Source organism: Lepeophtheirus salmonis, chromosome 1 (genome assembly GCF_016086655.4).
Source record: "Lepeophtheirus salmonis chromosome 1, UVic_Lsal_1.4, whole genome shotgun sequence".
NCBI classification, from domain to species: domain Eukaryota; kingdom Metazoa; phylum Arthropoda; class Copepoda; order Siphonostomatoida; family Caligidae; genus Lepeophtheirus; species Lepeophtheirus salmonis.
This window is the reverse complement of record NC_052131.2, coordinates 29623709-29642347: the sequence shown is the minus strand read 5'-3', so window position 1 is coordinate 29642347 and position 18639 is coordinate 29623709. Positions and strand designations below refer to the sequence as shown.

Here is an 18639-nt window from a genome sequence, read left to right as displayed (position 1 = left end):
TTTAAGAAAATAAAACGTGTAGTATTTTTTCAAATTGCCTTCTTTTAGAAACTTTTATTAATTTTTGAAAAATCTACTCTTTGAGGGACTCTTATTTTTTATAATCGTGCGAAGGGTAAATAAAGCCAATGCACCTGAAACAAGGCTTTTTTTTTTTGGTTACACTATCAACTTTGCTAATACATCGTTTTTTATAATAAGATGGGGGGCTAATTTTCGGATACAAAAGAATATTCAATATAACAAATATAACAAAAAAAAAAAATAATAGGTGTCCAAGTTAATTTTCTCATGAATTGTTAAACGTCTATTCATTAAAATCTTTCCTATGATAAAAAATATCCACAAAAGTTAAATACAATAAATTCATTGTTACAATGAAATAACTTTATTTTGATTTGAATACAATAAATTCAAAAGATATTTTAAATATTTCTCAGGAAGTCAGCCTTTGAATTAATTCAAACGTGGTTGTAAAATTCATTGCTCTTCCGAAGCTAATCGAAGGATGTCATTGACAAATGAAATATGTAAATCTTTGGATTTGGACATTTTGTGTTGAAAATATTATGAAATGGAAACTTTTGTTTCATACAATCTTTCTCATGGACTTCAAAAGTTGAATATAAATCAACTGGAGTTAATTATATTTCTTAATCATACCCCGAGTTATTGAGCGAATTATGTTCCTCCAATGATAAATACAGCTTCTTTTGCAAGGTAAAATATGACTAAATGAGTTAAAATTAATTGTATTATACTATAAAAACCTTCACTCATCATTAATATAGAAGCCATCTGGGAAATGAGTTTATACATAACTATATCAAACCAAAAATATACATTACGAATATTAAAAATACTCGCTAAAATATTTCCTATCAATTTGATGCCCTTACGAAATATTAAATCATTTGTAACAAAATGTATTTTTAATTTCTTCTATTCATTCATAAACAAATTTCTTTATGATAGAATGTCCAACTATGTGTACTTTAGCTCGATGCAACAAAATTTTGGTCTGAGCTATGATATTTATTTGATTCGATTTGAATGGTGAGTAAAGTGTTTCTGATCATTTTAGTATTCAAAATAGTTCGTTGGGTTACATTTTTTTTTAAATGAACAAAGGAGTGTAATCATAATCGTATAAAAAAAAAGTAACATCAAGGAACGGAAGACAATAAGGGTCTGTTAAAAGTGAATTGAAAAAAATAAACCCATGAGAATGGGTCTACCAGTGCAATGGAACCGACTAGAATCGGTCTTCTTTTTTTTTAAAGTATCGTCTCAACAATGCTAATTCTACTGATACCTGTACTCACTGAATTATATTTATTATTAAGCAAAAAAAAAAAAGAATTTTGGCTCCTACCTGTAGAAGCCCCGCATATAATTATTTTAATTTTAACATATAATAAGTTCTATGATAATAGACCTGCACAACAAAATTCAGGCAATCCTTTGAAAAAGAAAGTCTATTCTGTAGTGTAAGTCCTAGTTAATAAAAAGATAAACATAAAAAAAAGCAAATCTTTTTGTTAATGTAATTCCATATATATATTGTGTACAAGTTGCGATTTTGTACAAATTACAATCCAAAAATGAGATGAATTATTTTAGATGAAGGATTTTGATTCCTCAGGATGAGGATCATGCACTAATTGAATATTCTATGGATGATCCATATATTAATGTTCTAGTTTTTGACTATATCATTAAAAATGACTAAAATACAGGTATTATTAGATACATTGTAAAGTTCCAATACCCATAGTTACATCACTCATTAATACATAATGGCCATGTAATTTTAAAAGATCAGAATAAAATGATACATACCATCAGTGTAAAGTTGGTAATTAGAATGTGCAATGATACAATTAAATATTGCACTTTGAGATGAAGAAAGTGTAATTATTACCATTTGCTACAACAATTTGCAGCTTGTACATACATCGCAACTTGTAGACCACATAAGGAATCGAAATCGTTCATAAAGATGTTTTCGGGATCTGAATTGGAATTGACTGAAAATTTGGTATTGGTACATCCTTAATATAAAGTTAAAAATATCACTAGAGCTGTATAAAAAAATAACCTTAAACGGTAGTATTTTTTTTTTTTCTAGTTGAGATTCTGAAGAGTGATTAAAAAAATTCTATATTGATTCTTGAAGAGGAAAAAAAATAAAATAATATAAATTAATCATAATTATGTGGACTTATAAAAGACAGAGACTAACACTCAAGATTTGTTGTTTATGTCCTCGTTGGATTCAGAGTAAAGTTGAGGATCGACGTCCAAGTAATTCAAGACTTTGTCTTTGTAAGATATGGAGTAGTGTTTTTATTTTTTATCTTGCTGTCATAGCTGCTCAGACCCAATTAAATTAAATGATAGTTTTAGGGGCGTGCACAAGATGGTATTTTGGGAAGGGCTTGGCTTTTGGAATTGCTTTGAAAAAAAATAAAAATAAAAATTTTGATGGAAAAAAATAAAAATAAAAAATTTCGAATATTAAATTTTATAGGGAAAAGCAAAAATTCCTTAAAGCCCCTCCCGCCCCCCCTACAGACGCCCCAGAGCTATCAGGATTACCTTGTTGATCTACTTTTTTTTTTTTTTTTTTTAGCATTCCAACAAATCTGAATTTAACTTTAAATATGGCCTTAGACGATTACGACACTTTTTGTACAGTTGAAACCCGGACAGTATTTTTTTTAAATCAGATTTACAGATAAATTCTTTACAGCATGGCATCATATGTTTTTTCAAGTACAATGATGTTATACGAAGTTTAAACAGACATAGCTGATATTAATTTTGATTTTGTCGTCTCATATATGTATATAGTATTTGTTCTATAACTTATTATGTTACTTTTGAGATCTTTTTCAAAAAAATGAATGACAGTTGATCTAGAAAAAAAAAAAAAATGTTCTCTCATAATATATGAGACCAAAAATAAAACAGTTCATAAAGTGAGACGGAAAAGAAATGGTCCCCGGTCTGGACCGAAAAATCTGTCCAAATTAGTCTTGTAAAAATAATGCAAGACCGAACTAGAAAAATAATCAGTACTGGACACTAGTGGATTCATGTATCATACAAATTGTGTTGTGTTTATTTGAAATTATCTTCGCTACGAGTAATTCCTTAGTGCAGCAAGTTTTATCATTTTGTTTTTTAGTTTTTTTATCTTCTATTGCCTCTTTTAAGGTGTGGTGGGGAAAAAACAAACAAAAGGGAAACTCAATCGTGCGAATGTAAAAATTCAAGAGAAAAAGATAACGTATATATATGTAACAATATCTTAGGTTAATATGGTTTTTTAAATTGTTTTATAGCTTAAATGTTAATTAAATTTTAATATATATATAACAAAAAAAAACATTGTGAGTTTTTTTATAAACATTCTAGCAAGACATAATTCAACATACTTTAATCATAGTAATGACAATGAGGGCTTGTTAGATGTGAATTAAAAAGAAACGCATGAATGTAAAAGGCTTAATGATATAGAAATATATATTTAATACAAAATAGAAAATTCATTTTTTTTTCGATCATGTAAATGCATCAATCATTTCAACATTTTAAAACCTATAACAGCAATTTAAAATATCGAAATAGGGATAGTTATAAATTATTCCTTTTGAAAAGAAGAAAAAAAATTAACATCAAGTCAAATACAAAAATAGTTTCCTTCATAATTGATTTATAAATTACTTTTTGTAGCCATTAAAATAAATATCCTAACAACCAAACATGATAGGAATATATCGTTATTCTATCATGTCATCAGTCTTGCTAGAATTTTCTATTTGATTTACCGTACGGACTGTTGGGCAAGACAGACAGATTTTGAGAAAATATGCAAAAAAAATTAATTGAGTTTTATGTAAAAAGCATTGAATTTTTGAATTTTGCCGAATAAAACTAATATTTTGGGATTAACTGTAGATTTTTGAAGGATTTTTTTGTAAATTTAATTCAATCTTTGAAATTTTCACCAAAAAATTTAGTATTATGTGTAAAAACTGTATTTTTTTTTTCCAATTAAAAAAAAACTTATATTTTTACATCAACTGTGGATATTTTAACTTTTTTCTAAAAAATTTTAAATTTTCATAATATTAATTTTTTTTCAAAAAAATTAATATATATAATATATACATTAATAATAATATTTATAATAATATAAATTGTAATTCATTTTAATAATTATGGAGCAGTAATATGAAATGATTGTCCGGGAGTACTTAAAATATAAAAGATAGTTGATATGATTGACTTCATTGACTAACTACAAACTGATTTCGGCCTTTTTTTCTGTTTCTATTCGGAGGAAAGGTTGTGTGGTAAAAAAAAGGTTACATGTTAAATCTTTGAAATTTATTAGTAAATTTTATCAATCGGCTTTTAGAACTAATTTTAAATTTACAATGGGACCTTTTAAAAAAGCTCTTGTAACATAAAAAATTATTTTCTTTTTTCAAATTATATTTTTATTGGAGTACAATTTATTGATACTATGATGTTCAAATATAACTTATTGACAAATTGATAGGAAAAACAAAAAATGAGTAGTTCAACGTTATATTATTTTATTTACTATTAACGTAAATTAGAAAATGAATATAATTAATTAATTCGAATATGCAACGTCGAGATGGTTGCATTGATATTTTAGTAACAAAAAGTTATATCAACATTATTGCATATGTTTACGAATTTAATTCATTTGTTCGACAAAATACAGCAGCAGCAAAAGAATACAATACTTTTTCTTTTGTAGAATAAGATTTGTTTAAATTCTATTAACTACAACTTATTAACATCCTTCAAATTGTCAAATGCTATAGCTAACAGCCAGTCTATTTAATTTAACTATATTCGGAGTATAATACATAATGTGTTGGAACGTCTAAATATTTGGTGATGACTTGAGTTGCGTAAAATATGAACTGTTTCTATGTAAAAAATAAGAAAATCCGAGATATGACATATTTTTCTGCATGATTAAAATAAATTTTGGTTGGAGCAAAGTTGGCTGCTATGACGTTTCATTTAATCAGCTGTGATGAGGTATGAGAGGAAATAAATAAATAAACTTAGTATGCCAAGTAGTCCATTAAAATCTCAATACTTTGAATTTTGTATACTTCAATAAGATACAATTTATTAGTTAACAATAGAACGTTAGTACAAAATATAGATGAGTGTCTGAACTTTCTTAATCATTAATGTAGCTGTCATTAGTGGCAATGACGGGTTCCAGACGGCGGGAATAAGCATGACCCTCCCTATGGATGTAGTCCTTTGTCATGGCGTCCCAGTGCTGGCTGAAAGTGTTTTAGATGGTACTTGGTACTCAGATGACGGACACTACAGGCCTTCCCCTCGACATACACCCAAAAAGTGTAGTCAAAGGGGTTGGTTGGCATCATGACTATAGGTGGGCCAAAAGTGTCAATATTCTAAAGAACTAAAAAAGACTTATTCAAAAGAGTCTTGTAACGGAGGAGAGGGGGTGTCTTTCATTGCTGTTATCAAAAGTTGCTCTCCACCCTCACAAAGCTCTTTCCCCATCCTTTTCGTATAAAGGAATTATCATTTTTACTCTGTTAAAATGAAAATATTTCAATCTTAACATTCAGTTCCACAAAATATGCTACTTTGATACACTTAAGTAGGGAAAATACTCTATAAATGGAATGCTCATTTTTTTCCTCGCTTTGCCCAACTGAAGGATTTATTTATAGTAAAATAGTTATAAGATAGGAAAAGGAATTAAATATTGTGTAATTAATTTCCCATGAAGTAAAACGATTTTTTTGCTTGATCTACTTTTTTATTTCATCTGAATAAAAAATAATAAAATGCGTCAAACCTGCATTACATGATTGCTTAATTCAATACCATCTTTCATTCCACAAGTAATTTGTAAATAATGCATAAGAAAAATATAAAATTTTTGTTATTTATAAGAGGAAGGAGAAAGACAGTGAGCGTTAGAGTATTTCGTGACTAAAGTAACTAAACCACAATACATCCAATTGAAATTTATAATAATATAATGGTTTTTATATATTTAATTAAAAATTCATTTCTTGAGTATTTCTTTGCATGTCTGTACCATAGAGAAATAAATAAATAGAGTACGTCGTTACTTTTATTGTATCACGCAACATTTCCTACAAAAAGAATCCCAAAAAAAGGTCCAAAATCATTTGGTATTTGGCCAAATAAGTCAATCACACCAACTGCTATTGTCTTTTTAAGTACTCCCAGACTATCATTGCCATATTATCTATCTACAATTTCTAAAATGAATAACATATAATAGGTTCTGGAAAAAATAGTTTCCAATTATTTGGTTTATTACAATGTTTTGTAAGAATCTATTCTATTTAAGCTAAATTTGCCCTGTTCTATTCAATAACTTGTTGCCCACGAGAAATCAACTTCATAATACCCTTCTCGTAGAATCCCTTGTCCCTATTGATAAAAAAAATCAGACAAATCATTTTCATAGTTCTATATTGAGAGCAAATTGTTACCCCAGAGCGCGTTGGCCATAGACAGGAACAGGTACCAGGTGCAAACTATAGGGTGGATGTATAAGGACTTCCCGTCTGAGCTCCGGAACTTTTGTTGCGTCATCAAAGATGTGGACAGCCTGGTGTTATCTTGATAAAACACGATTCTTCTCTTATTAACCAAAGTTGGCCTCTTCTATTCGATTGCCAGCCTCAAACGGTCGATTTGTTCACATAAGAGTGTATAATTGAGTGTTTGGCCATAGGAGAACAGGTCATTGTTGATTATTCCCAGCCAATCCCACTAAACACAGAGCCTCAACTCCCTGGCAGTCAATCCTAGCTTTCCCACTGACTGGTTCGCTTCGTTTGCTTTCGTCGACAATATCTTTCGCTTGAAATTAACGTAAATGATCCATTTTTCATCGTCAGTCACAATTTGCTTCGCAAATGGATCGATTTTGTTTCAATTCAGCAGCGGTTTGGAGATGGAAATTTGGTCCACGATATTGTTTTGCGCCAGCTCTTGTTGCACCCAAGTCTTGCTTTTCTTTTTGTATTCAAATGGTTCAAAAAGGTGTTATAAGGGATATTCAGCTCTCGGGCGATGCTACAACTGCTAATATGACGGTCTATCTCGATATTTTCCATCCTTTTATCGACATTTTCGACTACAAACCTCCCAGTACGTGGTGTATCATTCACCTTCACTACACCAGAACAAATTCACTTGAACCACTGTTGTGCAACACGAACAGGAAGGCCCCATATACATCACAAATTTTCTTTGTCGCTTTTGACGCATTTTTGTTTTTTAGAAAATAAAAATGTAAAATATGTCGAATTTTTGACTTTGTACTTAACCTAAGATATATTTCATAATATAAAAATTAGCCATAGGATACTTTATCATAATTTTTTTTTTTTTAAATATTTTATTGAAAGCGTAGCTATACATTTTCATTTGTATATGATAGACAAAATTTATTCATAAAAACAATAAGATGGTATATTTATTAATATATATGCGACAGGAGGTAAACAAGAAATCGTATTGCTATTCTATTGGAAACAGAGCATAATTATTCATATGTTATTACCCTGCTAATTTATCAAAAACTATAAATTATAAAATAGACATGACGTATTAAGTCAGATGAGAGGATTGACAGCAGAAACAAAATACAAAGTGCATTTTTGTGTTAGTGAGTGGTGTAACAACTATAACAACGACATAGGGATTTCGAGTCTCAGTTCGAAAATGTAATGCTGTTGTAGGTTAAAATCACCAGTCTGCAGCACTTTAAGTTTAAATTTTGTACTTATTTCTTAAGGGATAAATTACTTTGATTTACTAACTTTGCTCCAGGATTAATTTTATCGTAATACTCTATATTATTTTATCTCTGGGTATAAAGGTGTATTATAATTTTTACATCAGCTAAAGGAAATAAGTTGATAGGCTTACTTTTTATAACACCTTCACAGTAAGTTAGAGTTGAATATCATTTTCTTTATTTGGGATTGCCAATCAATCCTGTAGGAAAAAAAAGAAATGTGACGTCATATTATACCTTTTTAATCAGTAGATATCTTTGCTCTATCATTCTAACACTCAAAATTATTTTACATACTTTATACTTATCTCAAAGAGTAGATCGTACAAGATTGATATAGATTTTTTATCCTTTTATGGCAATATATTTTATTATAATGTTTGGTTTTTAACTGTGAAGGTTTGTTATAATAATAATAATTGATGCAATTTTTCTAATCTGTTTTTGAAGAGCATTTTTAATATTATTTTATCTTACGTTATTAACTTCATTTTTATAGGATAAGTTATTTTTTGAAGGTGGAATTTTTTTTTTTCGTACATAGTAGTACCGGAATACTGATGCATTTTAAATAGTAATATTCTAAACCATCCACAAAACTGAAAGTTACCTTTACATTGAATCCCCTCCCCCTTCCTCCAACCTAAAATCATGATGACACCCTTGCAAGAGTTATTCTTTAAAAATATTTCGTTTTTTTTTATATTGAGGACCTCAAAAAGCCATATTTTGATTATCCTTGTCAGGATTGTAGTTTACCTCATAGTTACTTAAGTGCCATGACTTCGTTAAGTTGTAATAGCTCATGAACAATATTATAGATCAGTGTTTGACAAAGTGAGAACCACGTCTATATATAAAATTGATCGTAATTGGATATAAAACTAATCTTCTTTCAATGCTAATAGCTCTTATATATTATATCGGCAAAAAGACTCTTATGACTGCAAAAAAATGGGTAGCATTTACGAATGAAGCCCCATGTAACCATCAGGCTTGGTTGATTTTGAAATTTAACATGTACACGTTAGTTAGCATATCAGATACTGGTATGTTTGAAAGCATCTTCACTCTGGAATAACATAATACGCCTTGAGATCCATACCCATATCTAAACGGTTTTATTTAGGAGTTTTTATCATGGAGGAGATTTTTTAGACAATCTAAAACAAATAGCTGACGGTGACACTGGGAATATAGATGTATATAATATCCCTAACATAATCCAGTCGTCCAACGAATTGATAGTAAAAGTGTTTCCAGACTTTCAAAGCAAATTCAGTCGTCTTGCCTGGCATTGTGAGCGTGTTACTTTACCAACTCGAAATGATGATGTCAATACACAAAACCATCAGATGATTCTTATTGTACCAAGAGAACAGAAGATTTATAAGTCTATTGACAGTGTCATTGAAAAGGAGTATACAGTTCTTTATCCCTTTGAGTTTCTGAATTCGCTATACTCAATTGGTACTCCATCTCACCTACTACTAACATCTAGGCAGGATCTGCCAAAGAGGAAATGTTTTTTCCTATAATACTCATTTACAATTGAAAAGATTGGAAATACCTAAGAAACTCTGCTTCGTCATGTCGATAAACAATATTCACGGGTAGTCACTTTAGGTGGTCAGAGCTGACATGAAACAGCTTGTTTCTTTCACGGCCAATTGTTTGTAGACTGCTCCAGGAATAAGGAAGACACAAAATGGTGCTTATAATGACCTTCGGTCATTTTTCTTTGAACAAATGTTTTATTCAGCCTTGCAGTGCAGATATGTCGGCAAGTAATGATTATAATTGATGATGTTTCAATCTTCAATACAATGTATGTATGATTCATAATCATGTTACACAAATTTTAAAAGATAAAACATAACCAATATTCTACTATACATAAAACAATCTAAAATATTATTTTAATAACAATCTGTTCAAAAAGATGCAATATTTAAGAAACATTACTTAAAATTATCATATGTCTAAAGATATAATATATCCTTCTGCATTATCCATGTTAAATACATATAATACTTTGTGCTTTCATTGCGTTTAAAAAAAGTCATAGCAATACAAAATGTAAATATATATTCTGTTGAGAATCCTTTATTTCAACATTTATAGGTTCATTGGGAATTTAGTGCAATATTCTGGATTTTGGACTTAGATTAACTAGTTACTTATATGATATGTAACGTAATTTTGATGATTTCAGTAGCTTCTTCTTCCGGGATTACTCCACGCTTCTTAGGGAGTTCCCTACAGTTTGAAAACCCACGATGGAACGAAATAGCGCGATGGCCAACGTGCTTCATAGAAGTTATTTTCCTAAACTAAATTTCTATAGCTTAGTGCCCTGGTCATTCCTACACAAGGAAATATACTTGATACATATTGACTTCAAAAAAAGATTCCTGGGTCAGGTGAAATAAATTTAAGACTATAATTTTTTCTTATACTTAATCAGTGCATCTCCATCTTACCAATTAAAGGGATATATATATAAAACCCGGACTGATAATCATTAAATATCATTGAACCGGGGAATAGTAATGCGTTTATTTTGTAAGGTGTGTCCACTAATAGATACTAATACTTTATAAAAATATATCTGAACTCAACCAGCTCGGATAGGCTATAAAGTTTCAAAATGAAAAAGAAACAAACAGAAATATCAATGAGTTGATATAATTTCATTTGTTCTTAAAGCTTTGGTACTCATAACAATCTTAAGGAAGTTATACCAACATCTTTGTAAAGATAGTAATATGGAATAAGAAAAAACTAATACAAATCATTGGCATTTTTTTTATTTTTAAACTTTAGAATCCAAAAGTACCCGGAAAAACGTAGAGCAATTATTTTTATTTCAAAAGATGTATTGTGTTTATATTTTTGGTTGGTATTGCTTATTGTGGAGACTTGTTCTTTTTGTGTAAGGTAAGTTTTTTATCCAATGACATAAACAATTTTATAATTAAAGAGTCAGACACGACCTCAGGATAAAGGATTGTCGATCAGGACAGACCAGGTACATAGGAAATCCAATACATTTGATCTCAACGATTGATTGATTTGCATTGTCAATTGAATCTCAATCATTGATTGACTGACTCATTCTCTTCTTCAATTTTTTTATCTTTCTAATTTATTTAATTATTTTTTGGGCAAAAGTCCTTATATTTTTGTTAGAACAGTTCTAATAGTGGTTCGATATAAATGTGGAAACATCACTTTAATAAAATGAATTGATTTATAATGAATCCATAATTAACCATGAACGAAAATCATAGTTACAAAGTACATATTGTATAATGAATCCTTATCAAATATTTGTTGTCCCGCCTAAATATTAGCATCGTGACAATAATTCCGTAGACTTCCTTTTAACTACTATAATCTTTAATATCAATAAGTTTGTTTATTAATCAGGAGTTAATACTTGAAGCAAAAACAAAATCAATAAATGTAGAGTTAGGCAATTGTTTTGCCTTTTTTGAGCTTGAAAATGTATCTTACAATTAGTATATAGGATATTGGAGTCATTTGTTTGTTTCTGTTTTATTTTTGCAGAACACATCACCCTCGATTTGATCTGAGTATACAAAATGGGGGCTCAAAACTGCAGTGACATTTAATTACCATTTAATCCCCGTTATTTTTGATTACGAGGTTTCATGACGAAATCTAACGAAAGCTGAAAGAAAAATAAAAAACAATTTTGTTTTTTATCCCATGTCTCTAAGTATAAAAATATCGTAGCAGCATCAAAAAAAGGCAACACATGTGCTATCTCCTACGCGCTGGTGTCAGTCCCGAAAATGCTCCAAAGACCATTTGCATCTCTATAATGGCTGCCTACAACGTAAAGAAGTCCATTATAACCCAATACAGCCAAGAAGAACCAAAGCTATCACAGCAACAATATGGTTGTCTTCTGGCCTCCATCCCCCTCTCAATCTCCCCTACTTTGCAGTTTGCTGTGTCTTAAAGAGAAATGTCTACTGTACATCTCATCGAACAAACCATCATGACAGTTTGGTACGCAATGGACTCGGCCTTCAGAGCTGCCAATCTGTTTACCTGCATTCCAGGACTGTTGTTGTTTGTAAGAGACGACTTGTTGAATGGAAAAATATAGGTTTATATTTACTTAAACCAATCACAAATTAGCTACAAGCAATCTTTTCTTAACTCCATAAAAATAACGTTCCTTCTGTAACTTTTGCGCCTCTAGACATCATGTATTGCTAAAACCAAAAAAGGAAAGGCCAGGTGTATACATTGAGCAAAAAATAACCCTATTCCTGCTTTTTATTCCTGAACAGTGGAAAATTGAAAAATTAAAGTAATAGTAATGGGACGATAAATCGGAATCGGTTTTTTTTACAGAATTGGGATTGGCATTAGGAAAATAAAATTTTATTTGCAATTCCAATTTTTGTATTTAAGGACTTATTACTTTTCTAATTTAGGAAAAAAATAGCCCCTCAAAATTAAGGAAACTTTTGTTTCTAACTACAAAATTTAAATTAATTGTTAAACTTTTTTTTCAAAAAATTTAATTTATCAAATTTTTATTAAAAAGAAATTCAATTTTTCACATATTTTTACAAAAAGATTGATTTTCCGTGAATAGTTAGGTATTTTTGTAATTTTTACTCCAAAAAATGTTTAATTATATTTTTTTTAGAAAAAATTTTTAATTATAATTTTTTTTTACGAAAAAATTTTTAATCATAATTTTTTTTTACATATAATTTATTTTTTTAGAACTGGGGATTTTTGAAATTTTTTCCAAGTTTTTTTGTTTTTTTTAAACCGCTGTATATTTGGAAATTTTTTGTGAATAGCTGTGAATTTCAAAATGAAAAAGCAAGAAAAAATAATTTAATATAAACAACTGACGATTTTTTAAATCTTTTCCCGAAAAAAATAGATAAATTATAAATAATTAAATTTTTTGTGAATAGTTGTGACTTTTGAAAATATTTTAAATATGATATTGTATACTTAAGATTTTTTTTCAAAAGTTTTAATATTTATAATTTTTTTTTTTGAAATTTTTTTTCAAAAGTTTTAATATTTATAATTTTTTTTTTTGAAATTTTTTTCCAAACAACCTTAATTTTTAGATTTTAATTTAAAAAAAATAGTTAAGCTCTTTGTGAAATATAATCCTGTGATATCCTTAATGGCAATTTTTTTTTTTTAACTTTAATTAAAATAAAGAAAAATTGAATTTGGAATTTATACTAGAACCGAAGAGGAATCGGCAAAGGAATTTTTTTTTAATCGTCCCATCACGAAAAAATAGCTGAAAACTATAAAAAATATAATATGAGGAGGTATGGCAGTCTGTTGTTTGTTTTTTAGACTAGTTTTTTTTAGAAAAAAATTGGCCCATACTGGAAAGAATCTTCACAGCATAACATACACCCTTATTTTACAAAATAATATAAGCAAATAACACTAATGCCCTATTACTTAGTAACTTTTAGCAAATAACTCTTTGTTCATTTCAGAAATCCTTGAAGATCTGTATAAATTTGTTTGTGTTTAATGTTTCATTAACAAACAAATATACATATGGATATTTTTATACTTTTTTATAAACTATTGAAATTAATGTTTGCAAAAAAAAAAAAAAAAAAAAAAAAAAAAAAAATATCATAAATTTGCCATTATTAACAGACGAAAGAATTTCTTGATTTATATATCCATGTAATAATATTATGGTACAACTCTTGAATTTTAATTTCCTGTTCTCTAATAATGATAAACTCAAAGAAATTAGGGACTCTATTCGCTGTTAGAAAAGAGTTTGGATATAGCTTGAATTTTAGGATACCCCAGTCCCTTTTCGGATATGTAGTAGGTTAGATCAGGGACATTTGCAACACTATTTGCTTATGGCTGAAGTAGTAAGAGCTGGCTTGACTTCGACACAACAAAATTTAATACAAACACCTGTCTGCTATGGTGCTCAGATATAACGTCGAAAGATAACACTTGCCAGGTCTAGGGGTACCAAAATGGGACCTTCTCTTCTTTCAACACTTATTGGGTCTTACAGGGCTTATGAGAGGGGACCAAGTCATGTTGAAACAGGAACGCGACACCATTGGCCTCAGCTTTCATCCAGGGCTTCAATTGGTCAGACAGGAGTTCACAGTACTTGTCGGTGCCTCCACTCTTTCTTGACTCAAAGAAGATGGGGAGAATATCACCGCCTCTGCTTTAAATGACTCAAAGGACCATGATGCTTTATGGAAACTTAGTTTTAAAGACATGGGAACATTTCTCTTTGGTCAACTATCTGTCCTTCTGGATGTTGTGAGATCTGTTGACAGTAAATTCAATCTCATCTGAATAAAAGATGATACGGTTATCATAGGACTTGTAATCGTTCAGCAAATTTCCTCCTTGGTCAGATCGCATGGCTTTCATTTTGACTGTAAGGATATGTCTTTTGTAGAGGCGGTTTGGTTTCATCCTCAGGTCAGTGTTTATGGCCTGGAGACTGTTGCACGGTTACTCTGCACTTTTTGGTACGAACGTTAATTGGCGTCCCAGGAAATGCCTTCACATATCTTTTCAGGCCTACAAGGAATCTTGGAGTACGTTTTTTATCACTTATATAGTTTCTTCCTAACAACGATTGTAAACGTCGTAGACAGTTCTCTTTGGGCATCTTCTTGATTTTTCGTCGATCTGTGTCCAGCAAAAGAAAATTCGCGAAGGGTGTTTCTCCGTTACATTGTAAATACTAGTTTCGAATTAAAAGTTGCGCAGACAACTTAAAGCTATGCTCAGCCTCTCACTTTAAAATTGAAATAACCCAGTTGAATCATTTTCTTATTGTTCAGGATGTAGTTAAAATTTGTCCAGATATATCTGAACGACTCTCTTTATTATTTATTTTTCTTACTATACACAATTAAAGTTCATTATTATTATTCAATAATCATTAATCCTTTTCATAATTAATGAATTATATCTTATTCTTGGGAATTAATATTGAAAGCTTAAATGTCTACAAGATATATTTTAATTACTTTTCATAGATTGTATGTTACATTTATATAATGTATGATCCTTCCTTTTTACTGAATTTTAGTATAATTAGAGACATTTTTCAAATGCTGAAATGATTTTAATCAATTAGTATTACCTGAAATGTTAATATTGAGAGTTATTTCATTTCCAAATATGCCTATGAATCTAAATTCAAATTAAAAACAAATAATTAAAGACAGTTCAATCCTCAATTTTGTAATTTTCACAGAAACACACACATCAACTCACTCAAACAACTCTTACATAACAACTGCCTTTCTAAAATATCTGAAACTGTGGTAAGTGACTGTCAACAAATGCTAAATAGATATCAATAGCTTTTATTTACGAGTATTGCTATGTTCACTTTGAGAGCACCCTCGTATTGGATTAAACAAGCATTTATAAGAAAGGAATGTTATAAATTGGGGCTGAAAATTCATTTTTTTTTATCTACATGCGTAGAATATACTCTTGCGTCATAATATTAGAACTAAAATTAAATTTGATTTTGACTTATATTATAGACCACTGAGCACTGTTAATTCACTCAAACAAACCTTTTTAGGTATTGGCTAATAAACATTGGAGATTATTGCGTAAATATATATAAATTATAAAGTAAAATTGTTGCCTGTAGCTTTTTAACCTGTCAGAAAAAACATTTTCACCGTTGGTAATTTTACCGTATTTCATATTCCCATCCTTTTTATGTTTTTATATTATACGTTAGAACTTTACACTTAATATTTACTGTTGAAATATAACTTTCTTTATATCAATGGAGTTTTTAAATTTAGTTAATCATGGGTTAGTTGAGTTCTATATAAATAGATACATGATGCCGAATCTGTAACTCCTTACTTCTTTGCGCATATACAGCTAAGCTGTTCACCTCCAAAATATTCTCCAAACTTTCAGGGTTACCATTTTCATATTGAGTTTTTTTTTTTCAACATGCCCAAAAAACACAATTTTTATCACTATCTACACTGCCAAGAAAGTCAGTCAGATAAGTTACATTCAAAGGCCACTCCCAACACCTTAATTTATAATCAAGAAGTTGGCGCTGCTTTAGAGTACTATCGGTTCCCAAAACGAGGTAAAAAAATAATCATGTGGGCACCCCCTGATAGCAAAATTGTATTTTTTAACTATTATTTGAAATATTAAAGAATTGGCATTCGGAATTTTTACTTGAATTTCATTTGAATTGGCGTCGGGATTTTTTTTGGAAGCGTCCCATCAATCTACTAAATATAATCTTAACTGTTGAATCCTTGTGAATGCTGAAGTATTATATGTAACAAAAATTGAAAATATAGTTTAATATTTTTTTTCCCCACTACATATTAATTAGCAGAACGATGGATATTATGGAGATTAATGAAACCATTAGTAAAAATGAGATATACATATTAAAAACGGTACATATCATTAACTAAATATATCTTTTTTAATATAAATATTAAATTAATACACAAAATTAAATATAATATAGTAATTTAATACTTTAAAAATTATATAAAGATTGATTGAATGACATGTTTCTAAGTGTCGAAATATGCTAGTCTTCTTTACTAATGATTAAAGTATGGTACTTGACTTATTCGATATTATATAATTTATAAGTAATTAAAAAGATAATGTTGGATTCGTGTATTGCTCTAACTCGGGATCAAACGACTTAAATAAAGCCGACAATTTTTTTGAAATTTTTTGAAACTTGCCCAATGTATTAAAAAAAATCGAATAATGATTAGACAAATTTATATTATCATCAACGGTTTCATCATTAAACCAATGATGAAAATTTTGTTTAAAATGGGCATGTTAAAAAAAGAAACCGAAAATCATCATACTAACCCTGTCAATTTTTGAGAATGTTTCGGAGGAGAAAAATAATAATGCTCATGACGTTTCATTAGATACGCTATTAGAGTTGCAATCATTAAGTATAAGTAAACATTATTGTTTTACATTTAATGCATTCGACCCAGGAATCTTCTTTAATGTCCATATATATAATATATATTTTTTTTTGCTAGGAACAACAGGAGCACATGTGCAGATTGAGTTCAAGAAAAATAAATCTACTGGGATGTTGTCCATTGAGCTACGTCGTTCCATATTTTCCTGGGTCTCTAAATATATCCTAAAAATTAGCAGTACCTTATTAATAACGTATTTGAAATGGTATCAGGGTGTTCCTATTTATGAAGTAAAAAAGTACATGTTAATTGTGAATTTTATTCAGAAATATCCTTAGTTTAGAAAATATATTTAAACAATGAGAGTATGTTGAATGCTCTTTCTATAAATAATTTGGGGAAGTTGTGAATTAATTGATTATTTAAATTTATCTCATCTCATTTAGCATTAAATTTTCATTTTGAATGTACAAAAAAATATATATCTATATGTTGAAATATTAATTGAAATGGAAAATCCTTACCCTTGTAGTAGGTCCTTCAAAAGATTATTTAATTTTGTGTTTGCCTTTCCTGTCCTCACAACACAAAATAATTAAAATACATATTTTTACAGGAACTGCTACTATGCAACAAGCCTTGCTCAACGACACCAATTCCCTTGCCAATGAAGAAAAAGAATTTGTACGACCGGAAGTATCATTTGAGTTCTTAATTGCTGGATTCTTTTTAAACATCATTGGGATTTTGGGCCTCGTTGGAAATCTCCTTTCTATCGCTATTCTGAGTCGACCACAGATGAAGGGCTCAACAAACACGATACTCATTGGCTTAGCATCTTTTGATATCATACTTATATTGACAAGGTAAAATGGCTTTGCTATTTGAAAATTTTATTTAAGTACCTATAACCAAAATTGCAATATATATTAATAAAAATCCAAAGTACGGATTACGATTAAAAATGTATCATTCTGACTCGATTTGCAGACAAAATGAGAACAGAAGTGCATTTTGTTTCCTGCAAAATGGGAAAATCATCCCCTCCGTAAAGGATGTTTTTTTTGTACTCCGAGGTCATTAAGAGTCTATTTTTTTTAAATGAAACCCAATTTTCCTTTTCTTGTTTAATTTTATTTACTTCACCCTTCTTTCTTTTCTCTTTTTGTTTCTTTCTGACGGCCATACCTCGCTAACACAAAAATACCATATGTATTTTCTTTTCAGCTGTCGATTTCCTCCTATCACTTGATAAGACATGAATATTTATAAATTATTATTTTTGATAAATAAACAGAGTGTTAAGTTATTCCATACTTATGCTCAGTTTCCATAAGAACTAAAATACGATTTGTTGTTGATCCTTCGTCGTTTATTTAATATATATTGGCCATTTTATTATTTATATGAAGAAATTTTGGCTATCGTACACAAGTACAGAAATAAAATATGACTGATTAATGTTATAATATTGTATAGAATAAAATACTACGTAGATTTTAATAATATGTAATTCATTTTAAAAATGGTCAAGAAATAATTTGACAGTGATAGTCTGCGGTTATTTAAGAAATAAATGGCACTTGGTAGGAATGCCATATTTAGCTAACTACCACATGATTTATGGTCTTTTTTATGTTTCTTTTTGGAAGAAAGGTTGCGTCATACAATAAAGGTATCGATTACATCCCTCTCATTCTACGTTCATTCTTTGTTTCTATTCCCTGCTATTCAGCCCTGCAATGCGGGCAACCTCTGCTAGTATAT

At 29.4% G+C, this 18639-nt stretch overlaps 1 protein-coding gene across 2 annotated transcripts in view; it reads left to right on the top strand.

The window, feature by feature from the left end:
• The window catches only part of LOC121127151 (FMRFamide receptor), a 176322-nt gene that overhangs the window by 71347 nt on the left and 86336 nt on the right, over positions 1–18639 (top strand). For both annotated transcript variants that reach the window (XM_071890686.1, XM_040722505.2), the window contains exon 2: positions 17489–17738. In XM_071890686.1, the coding sequence (XP_071746787.1) occupies positions 17500–17738 (239 nt within the window). In that variant the 5' untranslated portion in view covers positions 17489–17499. The remainder of the gene's footprint in view (positions 1–17488; positions 17739–18639) is intronic.